At 43.3% G+C, this 15926-nt stretch overlaps 1 protein-coding gene across 1 annotated transcript in view; it reads left to right on the top strand.

The window, feature by feature from the left end:
- Window positions 1–1964: 1964 nt before the first annotated feature.
- zfpm1 (zinc finger protein, FOG family member 1) overlaps window positions 1965–15926 on the top strand; it is a 114211-nt gene continuing 100249 nt past the window's right edge. The window contains exon 1 of the mRNA XM_038275161.1: window positions 1965–2368. Within this exon, the coding sequence (XP_038131089.1) occupies window positions 2329–2368 (40 nt within the window). The 5' untranslated portion in view covers window positions 1965–2328. The remainder of the gene's footprint in view (window positions 2369–15926) is intronic.

Genomic DNA, 15926 nt, shown 5'->3' on the forward strand with positions numbered 1-15926 from the left:
AGCATAAAGCCCACTGCCAACATTAAGAAAGGAAAAAATTACAAACGGTCAGTTCAGGTGCTTTATCAGTGTATAACATGGATGCATAAAAATCTTATTTTATTTCAGTGTTAAATTCTGTTTAAAGTAACAGATCATAATTATGTCTCCGGACCTTTACTGGTTGATTATGTTCTTTAGTCGGACCCTGCTGTTTTTTAGTTGGTGACTCCTGCATTAGACCCTCTGTTTACAAAGAAATGTTGATCCGCAGCTCTGTGGCCTTCTCACCTTAAGACTTCAAAGTGTCCACTAGATGGCAGCAGTGAGCTAAGCTGAAAGAGACCAACTAACAAAAATGTCTTAAAATTAAAGGAGCAGCAAATTCAGGAAGAGCAGAGAGAAAAGATATATCTGTCTGTTTGTTTATTATTACACGGTGTGACTAGGACTGGGTATGAAATGAAATTTCAGGAACTGATTTGATTCAATTTCTCAATTTTTAGTATTGATATTTTGATCTGGTTTGATCTCAAATTGGATTGCTGGTATTTAATTTACTTTTTTTCTACCTGTTAATTGAATTACGTCATTGTGGGGTTTTGTTTTGTATTGATACTAATATTATAGCAATGATAGTCAGAGAGCGCTGTAAAGAAAGTGGAAAATGCTTTTTTTTTAACTAAATCTTCGGTTGCCAGTTCATCTGTAGTGATTATTCTGATAATCGATTCAGAATTGGAAACTTTTTTTTCTTTTCTTTTTTTTTACACAGTCGTGGTTTTGACTGCTTAAAAAACTTTGGAAACACCCCTTATATTCAACCCATTCGTCATTTATCAATTTTATAAAAATTTCATATATATAAAGCAAAAAAAAAAAACAAAAAAACCCTACTTTTTACTTTTTATTTCAGAAATTGAATTGAAATGAATTCAAATCTGATGATAGGTATACGTAATATTTTTATTTTTCATTTTAACTAAATATATATATATATATATATATATATATATATATATATATATATATATATATATATTGTTCTTTAACCTTGGCCAGATCTGTGCCTTGCCACAATTCTGTCTCTGAGCTCCTTGGGAAGCTCCTTCGACCTCATGATTCTCGTTTTGCTCTGATATGCCCTGTGAGCCGTACGGTCTTATATAGACAGGTGTGTGCCATTCCTAATCAATTCCAATCAGTTTAATAGTTAAATAGTTGGAGGTGTTAGCCTAGTGATTAGAGCAGAGCGCTTGTTCTATGAAAAGGTTGCAAGTACCTGGTTTGATCCCCACAGCCTGAACTCTGGGTCCCTGAGCAAGATTTGATTAAATTTCTCCAGTGCGATATTAACAAAGTTAAATTATTATTAATTAAACACAACGAGATTACAATGAAGGAGCCAAACCATCTAAAGGAGGATCAGAAGAAATTGACTGTATGTGAGTTAAATATAAGTGTCACAGCAAAGGATCTGAATACTTATGGGCATTAGAGATTTAAATTATTCTTTTTTAATAAATTTGGAAACATTTCTACATTTCTGTTATTTTTTTTTTGTCAAGATGAGGTGCAGAGTGTACATTATTGGGAAAAACAATTATCTTTATTGATTTTTAGCGAATGGCTGCAATGAAACAAAGTTTTAAAGGGGTGTGAATACTTTCTGTACCCGCTGTGTATATATATATATATATATATATATATATATATAATTTTTATTTTTTTATTTTTATTTTTTTTTTATACATTTCTACAGGAATTATTATCCTCTCTTTTTTTATTTTTTTTAACATTTCACTGCTAAAAATAATGTTAAAAAACTTTTCTAAATATAATGTTTAAAAAATAGGATGAAATATGACTCTTTGATGCCATGAGTTTTATCCATGATTTTTATTCTGTTGTCTTTTATTTTCACAGCTTGAAAACAACGCGTGTGTGTGAACCAATAGGAGGCGAGTGCGTCCGTCTACGTCAGACGCAGCGGATGACGCTCCTCCCCCCTGCTCCGCATCGGTAGAACCACCGCTCGGCTGTAGCGCTGCGGTTCCACTGGCAGCGGCTCCCGCAGCAGGACCAGTGGGCGGACCGGTGAGAGGAAAGTTGCCAGAAGCCAGCAGCCCGCTGAGCGCCTCACAACCACCGAACCGCTCTGTTAAGGTGAACGGCCTCCCGGCAGCCGCTACCGGAATAACGACAGCAGAGGACCAGGTGCGGGCGGAGCGGCCACAGGTAGCCCGGCCGTGCGGAGGGTCATGCGGATCTCCGAGCTGTGAACGGCCGCAGACGAAGAGAAGAAGCCGCCAGCAGAGGGAGGACCGCGGGAGGAGGACAGCCGCCAGCATGTCCCGCAGAAAGCAGAGCAAACCTCGGCAGATTAAGCGTAAGGAGCCGATAAGTTCATTTTTTCTTCTTCCTGCTGGTTTTCATGGAAATGTTCTTAGAGAAGGAATACATTCCAGACTGAAGTTGGTGTCTGCTGTGCAGCTTCTGCTTTAATAAAGGGTCATTTCACCAAATATTACAGCCTGGACCGAGCCAGAGCCGAACCAGGTACTGGTTCCACTTTAGAGCTGACAAGGATCCTATGGAACTGGTGATGAATGCATGAGAACCAATAATGGCGCTAATTTCACCTAAAGTGATGCAGAATGGTTCATGTGTGTCAGACTGCAGGACATCCAGCAGCTTCCAATGATTCTCCAAAGTGTAGCCTGCTCTGGTCCACCTTCAGCCGGACTAACCTTAGATCCACCAACAGCATCTACAATTATTTTCATTTATTATAAACATTTGTGATGGGAGTAATATTCAATGATTAATTAGACTGGATCTTAATGATGATATAAAGTGGCTCATTGAAAGTTTTTGACTCTGAAGGCTCAGCAGATCACAGACTGCTTCAATTAATAGTTTTGGATAGATCTGGGTTAAATAGAACCGATCTACAATCCTCTGGTTAATTCAGCTAAAAACAGTGAAATGACTCTAGAACTAGGAGACAAATCAGAACCAAACTTCAGCCAATGTGACATTTAATCACCAAACTGGATCCTGGCAGCAGAACCAAACTCATTTACTGATCGTTTGCTTCCATTCAGAACCTCTTTGCTCCTGGACAAAACTTTCCGCCTGTTGCTCTGTCTCACTGTGTTCAGCCTGTTTCCCATCGTTCAGCCTGTTTCCCATCGTTCAGCCTGTTTCCCATTGTTCAGCCTGTTTCTCTGTTCAGCCTGTTTCATAGTGTTCAGCCTGTCTGTTTTCGGTCTGTTTCCCATTGTTCGACCTTTTTCCCATTGTTCGTCCTGTTTCTCTGTGTTCAGCCTGTTTCCCTGTGTTCAGCCTGTTTCTCTGTGTTCAGCCTGTTTCCCGTTGTTCAGTCTGTTTCTCTGTGTTCAGCCTGTTTCCCTTTGTTCAGTCTGTTTCTCTGTGTTTAGTGTGTTTCCCGTTGTTCAGTCTGTTTTTCTGTGTTCGGCCTATTTCTGTGTGTTCGGTCTGTTTTTCTGTGTTCAGCCTGTTTCCCATTGTTCGGCCCGTTTTTCTGTGTTCGGCCCTGTTTTTCTGTGTTCGGCCTGTTTCCCATTGTTTAGCCTGTTTCCCACTGTTCGGCCTGTTTCCCACTGTTCGGCCTGTTTCCCACTGTTCGGCCTGTTTCCCGGTGTTCGGCCTGTTTCCCACTGTTCGGCCTGTTTCCCACTGTTCGGCCTGTTTCCCACTGTTCGGCCTGTTTCCCGGTGTTCGGCCTGTTTCTCTGTTTTCGGCCTGTTTCTCTGTTTTCGGTCTGTTTCCCATTGTTCGACCTTTTTCCCATTGTTCGACCTGTTTCCCATTGTTCGACCTTTTTCCCATTGTTCGTCCTGTTTCTCTGTGTTCAGCCTGTTTCTCTGTGTTCAGCCTGTTTCCCGTTGTTCAGTCTGTTTCTCTGTGTTCAGCCTGTTTCCCGTTGTTCAGTCTGTTTCTCTGTGTTTAGTGTGTTTCCCGTTGTTCAGTCTGTTTTTCTGTGTTCGGCCTGTTTCCCATTGTTCGGCCTGTTTCCCATTGTTCGGCCTGTTTCCCGGTGTTCGGCCTGTTTCCCATTGTTCGGCCTGTTTCCCAATGTTCGGCCTGTTTTCCATTGTTCGGCCTGTTTCCCATTGTTCGGCCTGTTTCCCATTGTTCGGCCTGTTTCCCGGTGTTCGGCCTGTTTCCCATTGTTCGGCCTGTTTCCCATTGTTCGGCCTGTTTCCCATTGTTCAGCCTGTTTCCCATTGTTCGGCCTGTTTCCCATTGCTCGGCTTGTTTCCCGGTGTTCGGCCTGTTTCCCGGTGTTCGGCCTGTTTCCCGGTGTTCGGCCTGTTTCCCGGTGTTCGGCCTGTTTGCCATTGTTCAGCCTGTTTGACATTATTCAGCATTTTTCCCAGTGTTCGGCCTGTTTCCCATTGTTTAGCCTGTTTCTCAGTGTTCGGCCTGTTTCCCATTGCACGGCCTGTTTCTCAGTGTTCGGCCTGTTTCCCATTGCTCGGCCTGTTTCCCATTGTTCGGCCTGTTTCCCGGTGTTCGGCCTGTTTCCTGGTGTTCAGCCTGTTTGACATTATTCAGCATTTTTCCCAGTGTTCGGCCTGTTTCTCAGTGTTCAGCCTGTTTCTCAGTGTTCAGCCTGTTTCTCCTTCTCTTCGTGTTTAACTCTGTTGTGGAAACGCCGATGTGAGGAGAGATAAGGCAGCGATCTGAAGCAATCTCACATCAAAATTAAAATTGGATCTTTTTATTTTTTTGAGTTGTTTTCAGTCCCCCCTCCCCACCCGTTGCCTTTTCCCTTCTCCCTCCCAGAGATGGGGGGCCGCTGATAGGCCTGCATGGCTGATCTCCCACCTGATAGCTGCTCCCAATTGCATCTTTTTTTCCCATCTATCCTTTTAACCCAATAATGCATGAGGGGCCCCATGAAAGGGGCCATTTTGGTTCTGGTACTTGGTGGGTCTGAGAGCCTGACGAGCTTTTCCTGTTTATAAAGTCTGCAGCTTTATCAGGTTTATCTGATGTTCAGAGCTGATAGGAGGAGAAGCTTATTAACAGGCTGTTGAACCCGGAGCTGAAGAGTTGTGCTGAAAGTTCAGGACCAGTTGGGAGGCTGCAGCTGGAAGGTGTCTTATCTGGTTGTTTGGCTTTTTGCATCGTTGATTGTGTCACCCCGTCCTCAGAAGCCTCTTGTCTGCTGGCAACATTTGGAAGTTTAGTCTGCATGATATCACCTCTCAGAAATGCCTTCATGTTTGCAGGCGTAGAGGTCTGATCAGTGATCAGATCCAGGCTGTAGCAGGTGCATTTCCACTGTGCCATGAAGGAGAAGCAGCCGCTCTGCATTTGGTCTCTTTATGACTGCAGAGCTCAGAGCAGGAAGTTTGGATTGAAATTTAATTCAAAGGATGCAGGGCCTCCAGTTATTTTAGTGAAATCTTCAGTTAATCTATTCTGGGAAGGTTTCATTAGAGAATAAACAGCATGGAGAAGAGCAAAAAAAAAAAAAAACACACAAGATCTGTCATCAGAGAGATCAGACCGCTGCTGAGAGGAGCTGCAGGAATCTGAAGCTCAGGAGGAGAAAGGAACCTCATCAATCTGGACTTTTTGATGAAATGAAGAGAAAGAAGCAGTTGAAAAAAAAAAAAAAAGCTGATATTCAGTTTATGTTTTGGGCTCAGATGCAGACATCCAGATATTTCTTATGGATTCCAACATTTGCAGGGAGTTCCAGCCTTATGAGGCCGTTTCCAAGGTTACGCTCACCCAGCAGGAAGATGCCCCCATAATCCCCTCCTTCTATGTGGTCAATCCGACAATTCACAACACGTCATCTCAAGGTACTTTACAGTTCACCAGATCATCCAGTCAAATCGATTCAAAGTTTTCTATCTAAGGAAAACTTAATGATGAAAAAGGGGTCCCTATGCCCTCCAGCAGTCTTAAAGGAAAGTGCGCATTCAGCGTCTGCTCTGCCGATAATGCAAGCGTAGAAGAAGAAATGTGCTGTTTACCTGTGCAAAGAAAAAAACAACGAAAGAAAAATGTCTGACGACTTCAGTGTTGAGGAAGAGCATGAGTTCTTTGCCGAGCTGAATGCGCACTTTCATCTGGTTTGGTCTGCCGCGGTTTCCGTAGCGTCGTGAACGTGCTTTCAGGAAATCCTATACACTACTGTTTATGCTCTAAAAACATTCTAAATGACTTCGTTTCGAGTAAATTATGGACGCTACCCACTCAGGACACTTGGAATACATTGGACAAGCAGTATGGAGGAATATTGACACGTTTTTTGTGGACTTTTATGGACCTTTCTGCCTCGGGCGCCATAGACCTCCATTATTTGAATGTCAGCAGACAGCAAGAAGCCTCCCAGATCTCCAGATGCATTTGAGATATCAAAAAAGTACTCCAGAGTGTTGTTCAGCATGGGGGTGAGTAGAAAATGAAGGCTAATCATGTTTTGGGTGTACTATTCCTTTAAGAACCAGAGGTCCAGCTGTCTGTGATGAAGCTTTAAGCTGCTTTCCCATTGGCTGAGAGTGAGATACGTTTTAACGGTCGCGAAGGAGGAACCAGCAAATATTATATAGCAGCAAATATTTCTAACTTTTAGTTGATATCATATAATTTTATTATCAATTAATATGAAATAAAAGCCTCCAAAAAGCTGCCAAGAACAATAAGAACAAACGGATGTTGGAGCTGTTCACATTGTTCATTGGTTTATGGCCTAGTCAAAGTCCACCTCTCATTACAACCGGACATCTGAGGAAAATCTGAGAAAATGGAAACCTGATGGTGTGCGGTTGCAGACACACTTTGGAGGGTGTGATAACTTTAGCAAGGCGAGTGTGAACAGATGGCTGAGAGAAAATGTTTTTTTCTCACTGCACCTCTTTTCCTTATTGATTCCGGTTGTTATCAGAACCGGCTGATGGTTGCCTGCTGAATTTCCCCAAAACCAGCCTGACGTTCAGTAGCATCTGCTTCTTTTATCTATCGAGATCCTGAGGATGTTCGGCTTCCTGTCATGTGTCACAAAAAGCAACAAATCTGTGAAAGTCTGAGAAAGTAGATCTTTGACTCAACCGTTCTGTTATCGTTTTAGCTGCTTGGATCTGCAGATGACTCTCTGACCATGTTTCTAAGCGCTGTGTTATTCGCCGCTGTGCGGGGATGAACTCACCTGAGGCGCTGCAGCGAGCATTCATGTAAATCAGATTTTGTTTTTTGAAGTCAAAAACTTTTTTTTTTTTTTTCTGGAACTGGTTTGAACTTTTGATCAAAGGTAACGGGATCCTGGGGGGAGGTCATCGCCTCCTCTGCACGCCAGTTTAAAAATAACTTGATAGATTAATCAATAGTCCAGATAATCATGGCTTTCATGCATGGTGCTTTAGAGACATTTTCTCGTTGTTGTTCAGAGCTTGTTGCCCTGAAAACCTTATAAGGCTGCAGCAGTGCAGGCAGAATGCCCCTCCATCACTTCTCTGATTAATCCCAGTCTAATGCTTCCCCTAGTGGGACCTGTGGACGAACGTTCAGGTCAGCAGACACAGAAATGGCTTTCTTAGAAGAACGGTGAATTCTTTAGATGTGTGAATCTAAACTGGGTTGGTAGTGATTGCGTTCATAATGAATCGTAGATGTTTTCTAAGGCGGTGGATTTTATTTTTTTGTCTGGATGATGGAAATGGAATAAAATGATTCCTAAACCAAGCTTTATGGTGAAGCTATAAGAAAGCATGCTGACAGGGGTTTACAGGATTTCTCAGTTTTTTCTTTCCCAAAGATTTGGGCCGTTTGGGGTTGCAGTTGACAGACTTAATGTGTGGAGATGAGTTCTTGTGACCTCATCCCGACAGGTGTGTGGACACCCTAAAGATGTAAGGAAATCATATTTAGATATCAAATCATTCTCTCACATATATATAAATGTACTCATTGTCAGATTATATTGTCCCAAATTTTTGAAAATTTCTATTTAGAATTTATGCAGGCCAGTTAGTTATACGTCAGCCTGAACACCTAATTCCGCATATCATATATCAACGATCATCTGTCAGTTAATTTTTTTCGGTCATTGCATCTTGATTCATATGTCGCAGCTAATATACACAACATTTGAAGTAAGAAATCAGAATCATTTCCTTTCCCATTGAGTTCCGTCCCAGTGTTCACGGGGATGGACGTCTGTGTCTTCAGCAGGCGTAGAGCTAACAGAACTGGCAGCGTTGCGAGGCAAGGGCTCAAACATGTACGGCTGGAAGCCTTCTACACCAAACCAAGCTTCTGCCGCCCTGGGGGGACCTGAGGATGCATGTCCAATATTCTGCCATGCAGTTGACTTTCTAATGCTGGTTGACTTCCTCTCTGTGAGGAGCAGGAAGCCTTAGACAGGCTGGGGTCCTCATTCTTCCAAAGCCCAGCCACACTCCTCCTCCGACCACTACCCGGATTAGGAAGGTGGGGAATATCAAAGCGGACCAGAGGGTCAACCTCCCAGGAGTTCTGGGAGCTCAACTGGGATCTGGTTCCTGTGGTTAGGGTATCTATGATTCCCCTACCAGGCTCTGATGTCACTTCCTGTCTTTTCTGTCTTTATGGGGAGGTTTGGATCTCCCACCAGGCGGCTCTCCAGGCTGAGGAAGGCGGGGTGTCATGGCCATCTTCATCAGCTGCAGCGGTCCACCCTGCGCCCCCTGCAAACCGAGCCAGTGGTGCCAGGGCGAGATCGGCCGGCCTCTCAGCCCCGTGACTCTCTTATGATTTGGCCGACATTTTGACAGGAAAACAAAAGGGGGGGCTGATAAGCACTCAGCTGGGCTGGGATACGCTAAGGTCCACTGGGCTGCTGCTGCTGGTGCTGCCTCCACCTCTGCTACTCTAACTGCTGGAGCTGTGGGTCTAATGTGGCCTTTGGAGCCACGTTCCTGAGAGGTTTTAGGGCCACGGTCCAACGGCCTCAGAAAAGCCCGACTCCCTCAACTTCTCTGCTTGTGTTTGGTTCCAGCTGCACGCTGATGGCGAGGCCACAGATTTATCTGATGTCCTTTCTTCAGGTGCTGCATGCCTCTGTGTGTGCTGCATTTTAAGGCTGTTGTTATTTTATTTATTTGCAATTAATGGAGCTTTCAGTTAAAAACTGTAAGATTAGAGACCAGGTTGCATTTTAATTGAAGGATAGAGAAACTTTAGTCTTTTTTTTTTTTTTGCTCTTTTTTTTTGTGCTCTTTTTGGGCCGATTCTCCAGTTGTGTGAGAATTTCTCGATCAAACACGCTTGAAATTCAGTCGTAAGGTGGTTGTCCTCGTCTACACGTTTGGATTCCGGATAGACTAGTCTGAGTAGCCCCATGTCATTGCGGAGCTGAGTCCGACGTGGTTTTTAGACGTACAGTGTGAGCAGGTAGATCGCGTCAGAGCGTTGGGTCGCACAGCATGAGAACATACATCATAAACTGTGAACTTTTAAACCCTGGTGTTTCATCGTACAGTGTGAGCTGTAGCTGCCAGATTGAATAAATCAGATTAGGACTAGCACATTGTCGGCTGTGTTAATCCAAACTAAAGGCATTGTCTTAGTTAATAACCAACTAGACCTTAAAGATTTGTATTCACATATTGTCTGTATTAATAGTTCTAGAGGCTTTGAGATGTCTGTTAATTTTGATACATTTTTGGTCCAGTCTCCGTACCCAAAAAAAGATTCAACAATAAGAGATGAAGCATTCGCTCAGCACCTGTCTGACAGAAACACTGATATTGTGTTCAAGACACAATGATTATGGCCTCATGGCACACAGTTAACCAATAATCAAACTCATCAACCCATTTTACAAAGTTTGAATCAACACCATCTTCTAAGACAACCTGTGAAAAAGTGAAAGCAATAAAAAGGATTAACTTCCTTATATCCAAATGTTTGATTTTAAACCATAATCTAAAGCTGAAAGCCAATGACCTATAGGGGACATGATTGGTTTAAAGTTTGTTTAGCTTCTCTGGCTCTGATTAAATCGTTTTTAGCTGTTCCAAAGGTTAAATATGTCAATTAGGCTCCTAACATATACTGAGCTGTGGTCTATACCAGCAAGTAGGCAAAGCTAGCTAGGCTACAGGAGGCTAAACTAAGCTAAGGCTAGCTAAGGAAGGCTAAACTAAGCTAAGGCTAGCCAAGGGAGGATAAACTAAGCTAAGGCTAGCTAAGGAAGGCTAAACTAAGCTAAGGCTAGCTAAGGAAGGCTAAACTAAGCTAAGGCTAGCCAAGGGAGGATAAACTAAGCTAAGGCTAGCTAAGGAAGGCTAAACTAAGCTAAGGCTAGCTAAGGAAGGCTAAACTAAGCTAAGGCTAGCTAAGGAAGGCTAAACTAAGCTAAGGCTAGCTAAGGAAGGCTAAACTAAGCTAAGGCTAGCTAAGGAAGAATAAACTAAGCTAAGGCTAGCTAAGGGAGGATAAACTAAGTTAAGGCTAGCCAAGGAAGGCTGAACTAAGCTAAGGCTAGCAAAGGAAGGATAAACTAAGCTAAGGCTAGCCAAGGAAGGATAAACTAAGCTAACGCTAGCTAAGGAAGGCTGAACTGAGCCAAGGCTAGCTAAGGAAGGATAAACTAAGCTAACGCTAGCTAAGGTAGGATAAACTAAGCTAACGCTAGCTAAGGAAGGATAAACTAAGCTAATGCTAGCTAAGCTAATTCAAGTTTAGCTGAGATACAGCCAGTTAGGTTTAGGCTAAAATAAGATTAAGACACCTTTAAAAAGGCCCCTTATCATGAAGTAGGGCTATTTAGACAGATAAACTAAGGTACACTAAAGAAATATTAAGTTAATTTAACATGAGTGTGACTAGTTAAGGCAGGCTAAGCTAAACTAATGTCAGACAATGAAATATTAAAGAAAGCTTAGATCAGATAAGCTAAACTAAAATAACTTAGGCAAGCTAAAATAAGCTATTCAAAGTGTCGATAACATTGGGTGAACTAAGCTAATCTAAGGCTATTTTGGCAGTTTTATCACTACTTCCTCTTTTTCTGCTATGGGGCTGTGAGCTTCATCAGACCTCAGTCAGCTGATATAGCTGTCATTTTTTTCACCAAATACATTTCTCTTGTTGGATCTGAAATCCTGTTTGTTGTTGGGCTTTCATCTAGGAGGTTTTTCATAAATGGGGATTTATTATGGGATTTAAGTTTGAATCAGAGATAAACTGTTGAATTTAAAATCTCTCAAGTCAACCTAAACAACAATTTCTGTTTACAGGAGGTGACAGAAGCAGCAAAAACAGAAAAACAGACTCATCTCTGAGTTAAATACAGTAAATGTTTGAGGTGTCCTTAGTGTGAACAGCTGTGCTTTAATTAACCATTTTAAATAAAGAAGAAAAACTCATCAGTGATTCATATCGGCTGCAGGAAGGGAGCATATCGTGTTCAAGGACAAATGAAGAAATCACACCACAAAAAAAAAACAAAAAAAAACAAAACAACATAAGCAAAGTCAAGCTGAGTGCTGCCTCTTGTGGCCATTGTAGGAAATGCAGCTGCTTTGCTTGCTGGGTTGAATATTTCTAAGTATTATTATTATTTTTTTTTTTGCATGTTTGGTTAAAAAAAAATGTTTCTGCTTTTAATAAAAGCAGAAAAAAAAACATCAAACATTGAAACAGGCACTGAGGGCTATAATTTGCCGTCACAAAGTTCCTCATTTGTCAAAATGTTAAACTTTCCAAACTGCCATATCTTCCAAACAAAACGCTAAAATAGAATAAAAAACATGCAGACAACAAAGTATTTATATCTCTGAACAGCTTGTTTTATTTTTGTTTGTTTTTTTCCAAACAACAGCGTCTTTCTGGAGGCTCAGAGTGGTGAGGAGAAGGGGTTGTTGCGTAGCAGATAGATATTTGTCTATGTCTCTTTGTGCGTCATCCTCCCTAACGGCTGGCGATCTTTCAGCCTGATACGGCTCCTCTCCTTGATGGCCAGATAGCAGACAGGCAGCCCAATGAGGCTGGATTCCCTCAGCTTATATTTTGGCGGTTGAGATGGGAGACGTGATAAAAGTTGGCGGCGATCGCTGCAGCTGATAAGGCAGGAAGGGAAAAAAGACGAGGCAGATGGGGGGGGGGGGTTAATTACATGTGGATGCTGCATGTTGACGGGTGGCTGTCTGCTGGTGGATGAACAGACGGTGGAAATAAAAAGAGAAAAGCAGCAGGAAGTGGAGTGGAGGTGGGGAGCAGAGCGCATAGCTGTTAGATGAATGTGTTGTGTGTGTTTTTAATGGCAGCCACCCCCCCACCCCCTCTCCTCTCTGAGAAAGATGTTTGAGGCTGATAAGGAGGCCTGCTGATGGCAGATAGATAACAGGCTGCTGATCCTCTCTGCTGATTGGCCCCTGCCTGCTTACATCAGCCTTCCAGCTCATAGGTCAGCATGAAAAATAAGGCAGCGTCGCACAGCTGAGAGCAAAGCAGGACCAGGCTGACCCCTCCTCCTCCTCCTCCTTTTGTTCTTGTTTTGAACTAATCAAATAGTTTAAAGTTGATAAAAGTTAAAGAGTCGTATTTGTTGCTCATAAAAGACTTTATTTCATCCCCCATCCCCACCGCCTGCCTCACACAGCGCCATGGCGGCTCGCCCCTCCTGTGTGTGTTTCTTTAACTCCGTCTTTGTTCTGCTTTTTGCTCGATGTGAACTCTGGATAAGCCGCGGGGCCCGATCGCCAGGGCCGATACTGATCTCAGGGCCTGATTAGAGTTCTTATCGGACCAGAGCAGGCAGGAGCAGGGGCCCCCGCTGCAGCCGCCACAGGAGCCGCCCGGGTCTGGACCCTGGCAATCAGTTCTAGCACTAATGGGATTAATGTTGTTGTATAATTAGATGATAGGTGTGAATGCATTGCTCCCCCCACTCTAACAAGCATCGTCATTGATTAATTTAATTAGAATTAATGCCACGTATTACTCAGTCCTGATTGTGTGTAAGATAGCGCAGACATGTTGGGAAACTCTGATGTTAGTTGATTTTTATCTCTGCGTTTTTTTTTTTTTTTTTTACTATTTTCTGAGAGGCGTGAAGATTGTAGTCTAAGCTGGAAGGGAAGAAGAAGAAGAAGAAAAAGGGGAAAGTGGCAGCATCAGCAGGATGACTCGCACTCGGTTGATGCTGCTGACAGATATTAACGATGGTGACTGATTGGGTTTGGTGCAGGCAACCGTTCTCATGCTGCAGATCAGATATGTTGTGGGGAGCTGCATCACGCTGCAGCCGTGCACACGTTTAACTTTGACACGCTACCTGCTGCAGACTGCAGGAGGGTTCTGCTGCAGGTTCTGCGCGGGACGGCTGCTGGATTCGGGTCTGTGTCATGGAGAGTGTGTGTGCTCCTGTCTTGGCATCAGAGTGAGGCCCATTTATCTGGTTTCACCATCAAACTGAGGACTGGTTGCTATAAAGTGCTCTGTTATGCTAATGGCTTGGCTTGAAATCAATGGGTGTTAACACATGGTCCTTGCTACATGTAGCGAGGTGATGTGTGTGTGTGTGGTGGGGGGGTCGGTAAAGAGGGAAGTTGTCAGGAAGCGGTTTGCGTTGGCTGTGTGGATGAGTTATTACCTTTTCCTCCTGTTTACTCAGGGGACGGCCCTGGTGGCGCTTCGCCCGCTGGCTGCAGCTGTAAGAGCTTTGACCTTTGACCCCCGCGCTGCCTTCTCCATACGAGGGAGGAGGGAGAGCAACGGTAGCGTAATCGCTGTCCAAACTGTTTGCTCAGGCAGTAATTACCTCTTAGCTGGGCCGTTTCAGGGAGTCATCTGAGGACTTGACTCAAAGCCAGCTGGTTTCACTGGATTGGAGCAGAACCAGCAGAGATGCTCGGTTCTACTGGTTCTGCTGGGTTTTTATGATGGCTCTATGCACCCACTCCGGATCCAGCCCTCCTTTCTTTCTGCTTTCCTTCCTGTGATCCAGACTTTCCTGTTTTCTTTGGTCAGCGGTTCTGTTCGCTTCTAGTAGGCGGGTCAACCTGGAGGCCTGATGGGATGAACAGCAGCTTAATGGGACTTTTACAAACTGAATGAACGAATGAGTGAATGAATGAATGAGTGAATGTTTCCCTCTGTTGCCTTTATTTCCCCTTAAATCCAAACAGAGAATCAAAGCAGTCAGATTGTTCCCGTTTCTGGAGAACAAAGTGGGAGATTCTGACCCAATGGGCCGACCCGCCACACCGCTAATACTAATTTCAAATTAAGAGCATCATTTTGAAATCAGTGTGTGTTTGACGAAAAGAGGTTTCCTGAGATTGATGCTGCTTTGAAGGTTACAGGACGCTGCGTAAAGCAGTGAGGACTGGACCAGAACTGTTCTGGTTCTGGGATGAAGAATCCGTTTGCCCTTTCTGTGTTCAGTGCCGTGTTCTGGAGCAATAAGGCGACCCGGACAGACGGAGAAGTAATTCCACTGCTGTGGCTCCTCAGGGTCAGAGGTCACAGCGGGATGGAGGATGCGTTCTATTAACCGGCACTGAGCAGAGCGGACCCGGATCCCACCAGAACACGTTAAGGTGGAGCTCATTGCAGAGCTGGCTGGTTCTGCACAGACTTTCTCTCTTTAATTTTCCTGTTATTAGCGGAGAAACGTTCGCTCAGAAAGCAGCTCGATAAAACGCCATGAAAGCAGCAAACATTCACATGTTGGAGCTTTGAAGCAGCAAATGTTTGCATGAGACAAACTGATTAGTTGTTGCAGCAACAATTACATCTGGATATGAAAAACAAAGAGTGTTTATTTCTTTCTGATTACTCTGCTGTTTCTAAGCTGAAAGATCATTTTCTGTTGCATTCAGAAAAATCTGTCAGTCAGCAGAAAGTTTTCCTGCGTCTGAGTTTTCAGTGCGTTGGTGGTGTCAGAGGGTTGGGCAGAACTCAGGTGATCGAAGCGCCTCAGGACGAGAAACAAACTTGACCTCAGAGAGGAGGAAGAGGAACTGAAGGGAATGATGAAGGGAAGGAGGCGAGGCAGTGAGCGGAACAAAGCCAGCAGAAAGAGGAGAAGCTGGAGGAGCCTCCTGGGAGCCCCTTTAACAGAAGAGGTCTAGACTGGTGGCTCCTCTCTCTGTCTGACCTTCAGCAGCTTTAATGTTGGTTTTGCACTGTTTTCTGCGAAAGCTGGGCTCTTTCTCAGGTGTTGGAGCTCTGCAGAGCAGATGGACGGACTCCTGCAGTGATGTTCTGTATCCTGAGCTGCTGGGTTTAAAGCGTTGATGACGCCATATTGATTTCATGTAATTTATCATTAAAGTCATAGGCAAGGCAAGGCAAGGCAAATTTATTTGTATAGCACAATACAGTACAAAGACAATGCAAAGTGCTTTACATGATTAAAATATAGGAAAATAAAACAGAATCAAAGCAAGTAGGAACAAAAATTAAATAAAAAATGCAGAAACAAAAAAGACATTTGGACTAAAGAAAATAAAAAAGTTGAACTAGTAATGTTTCAGTTGAACTGTTTAACTAGAACAGTTGAAGGCAATCGTAAACGAATGTGTTTTTAGTCTGGATTTAAAGGAACTCAGGCTTTCCGCACAGTTTTCTGGAAGTTTGTTCCAGATAAGTGGAGCATAGGAACTAAATGCTGCTTCTCCATGTTTAGTTCTGGTTCTAGGTATGCAGAGCAGGCTGGAGCCAGAAGACATAGGAAAGTCATATTTGAATTTCAAATCACTCAGGCTTAAACCTGCATATAAATGTACTCTTGATCAGACTATATTGTCCAAAAATTTAGAAAATTTCTATAAAAAAAAAAAATTCTGTCTTAAAATCTGTGTTTTTTTTCATTATCTCATGCAGGCCAGTTAGTTATACGTCAATCATATATCAATGATCATCTGTCAATCACATTTCCTCGGTCATAGCATCTTAATTTATATGTCGCA

This window comes from Cyprinodon tularosa, unplaced genomic scaffold (assembly GCF_016077235.1).
Source record: "Cyprinodon tularosa strain WSP-4 unplaced genomic scaffold, ASM1607723v1 ctg945, whole genome shotgun sequence".
Taxonomy (NCBI): domain Eukaryota; kingdom Metazoa; phylum Chordata; class Actinopteri; order Cyprinodontiformes; family Cyprinodontidae; genus Cyprinodon; species Cyprinodon tularosa.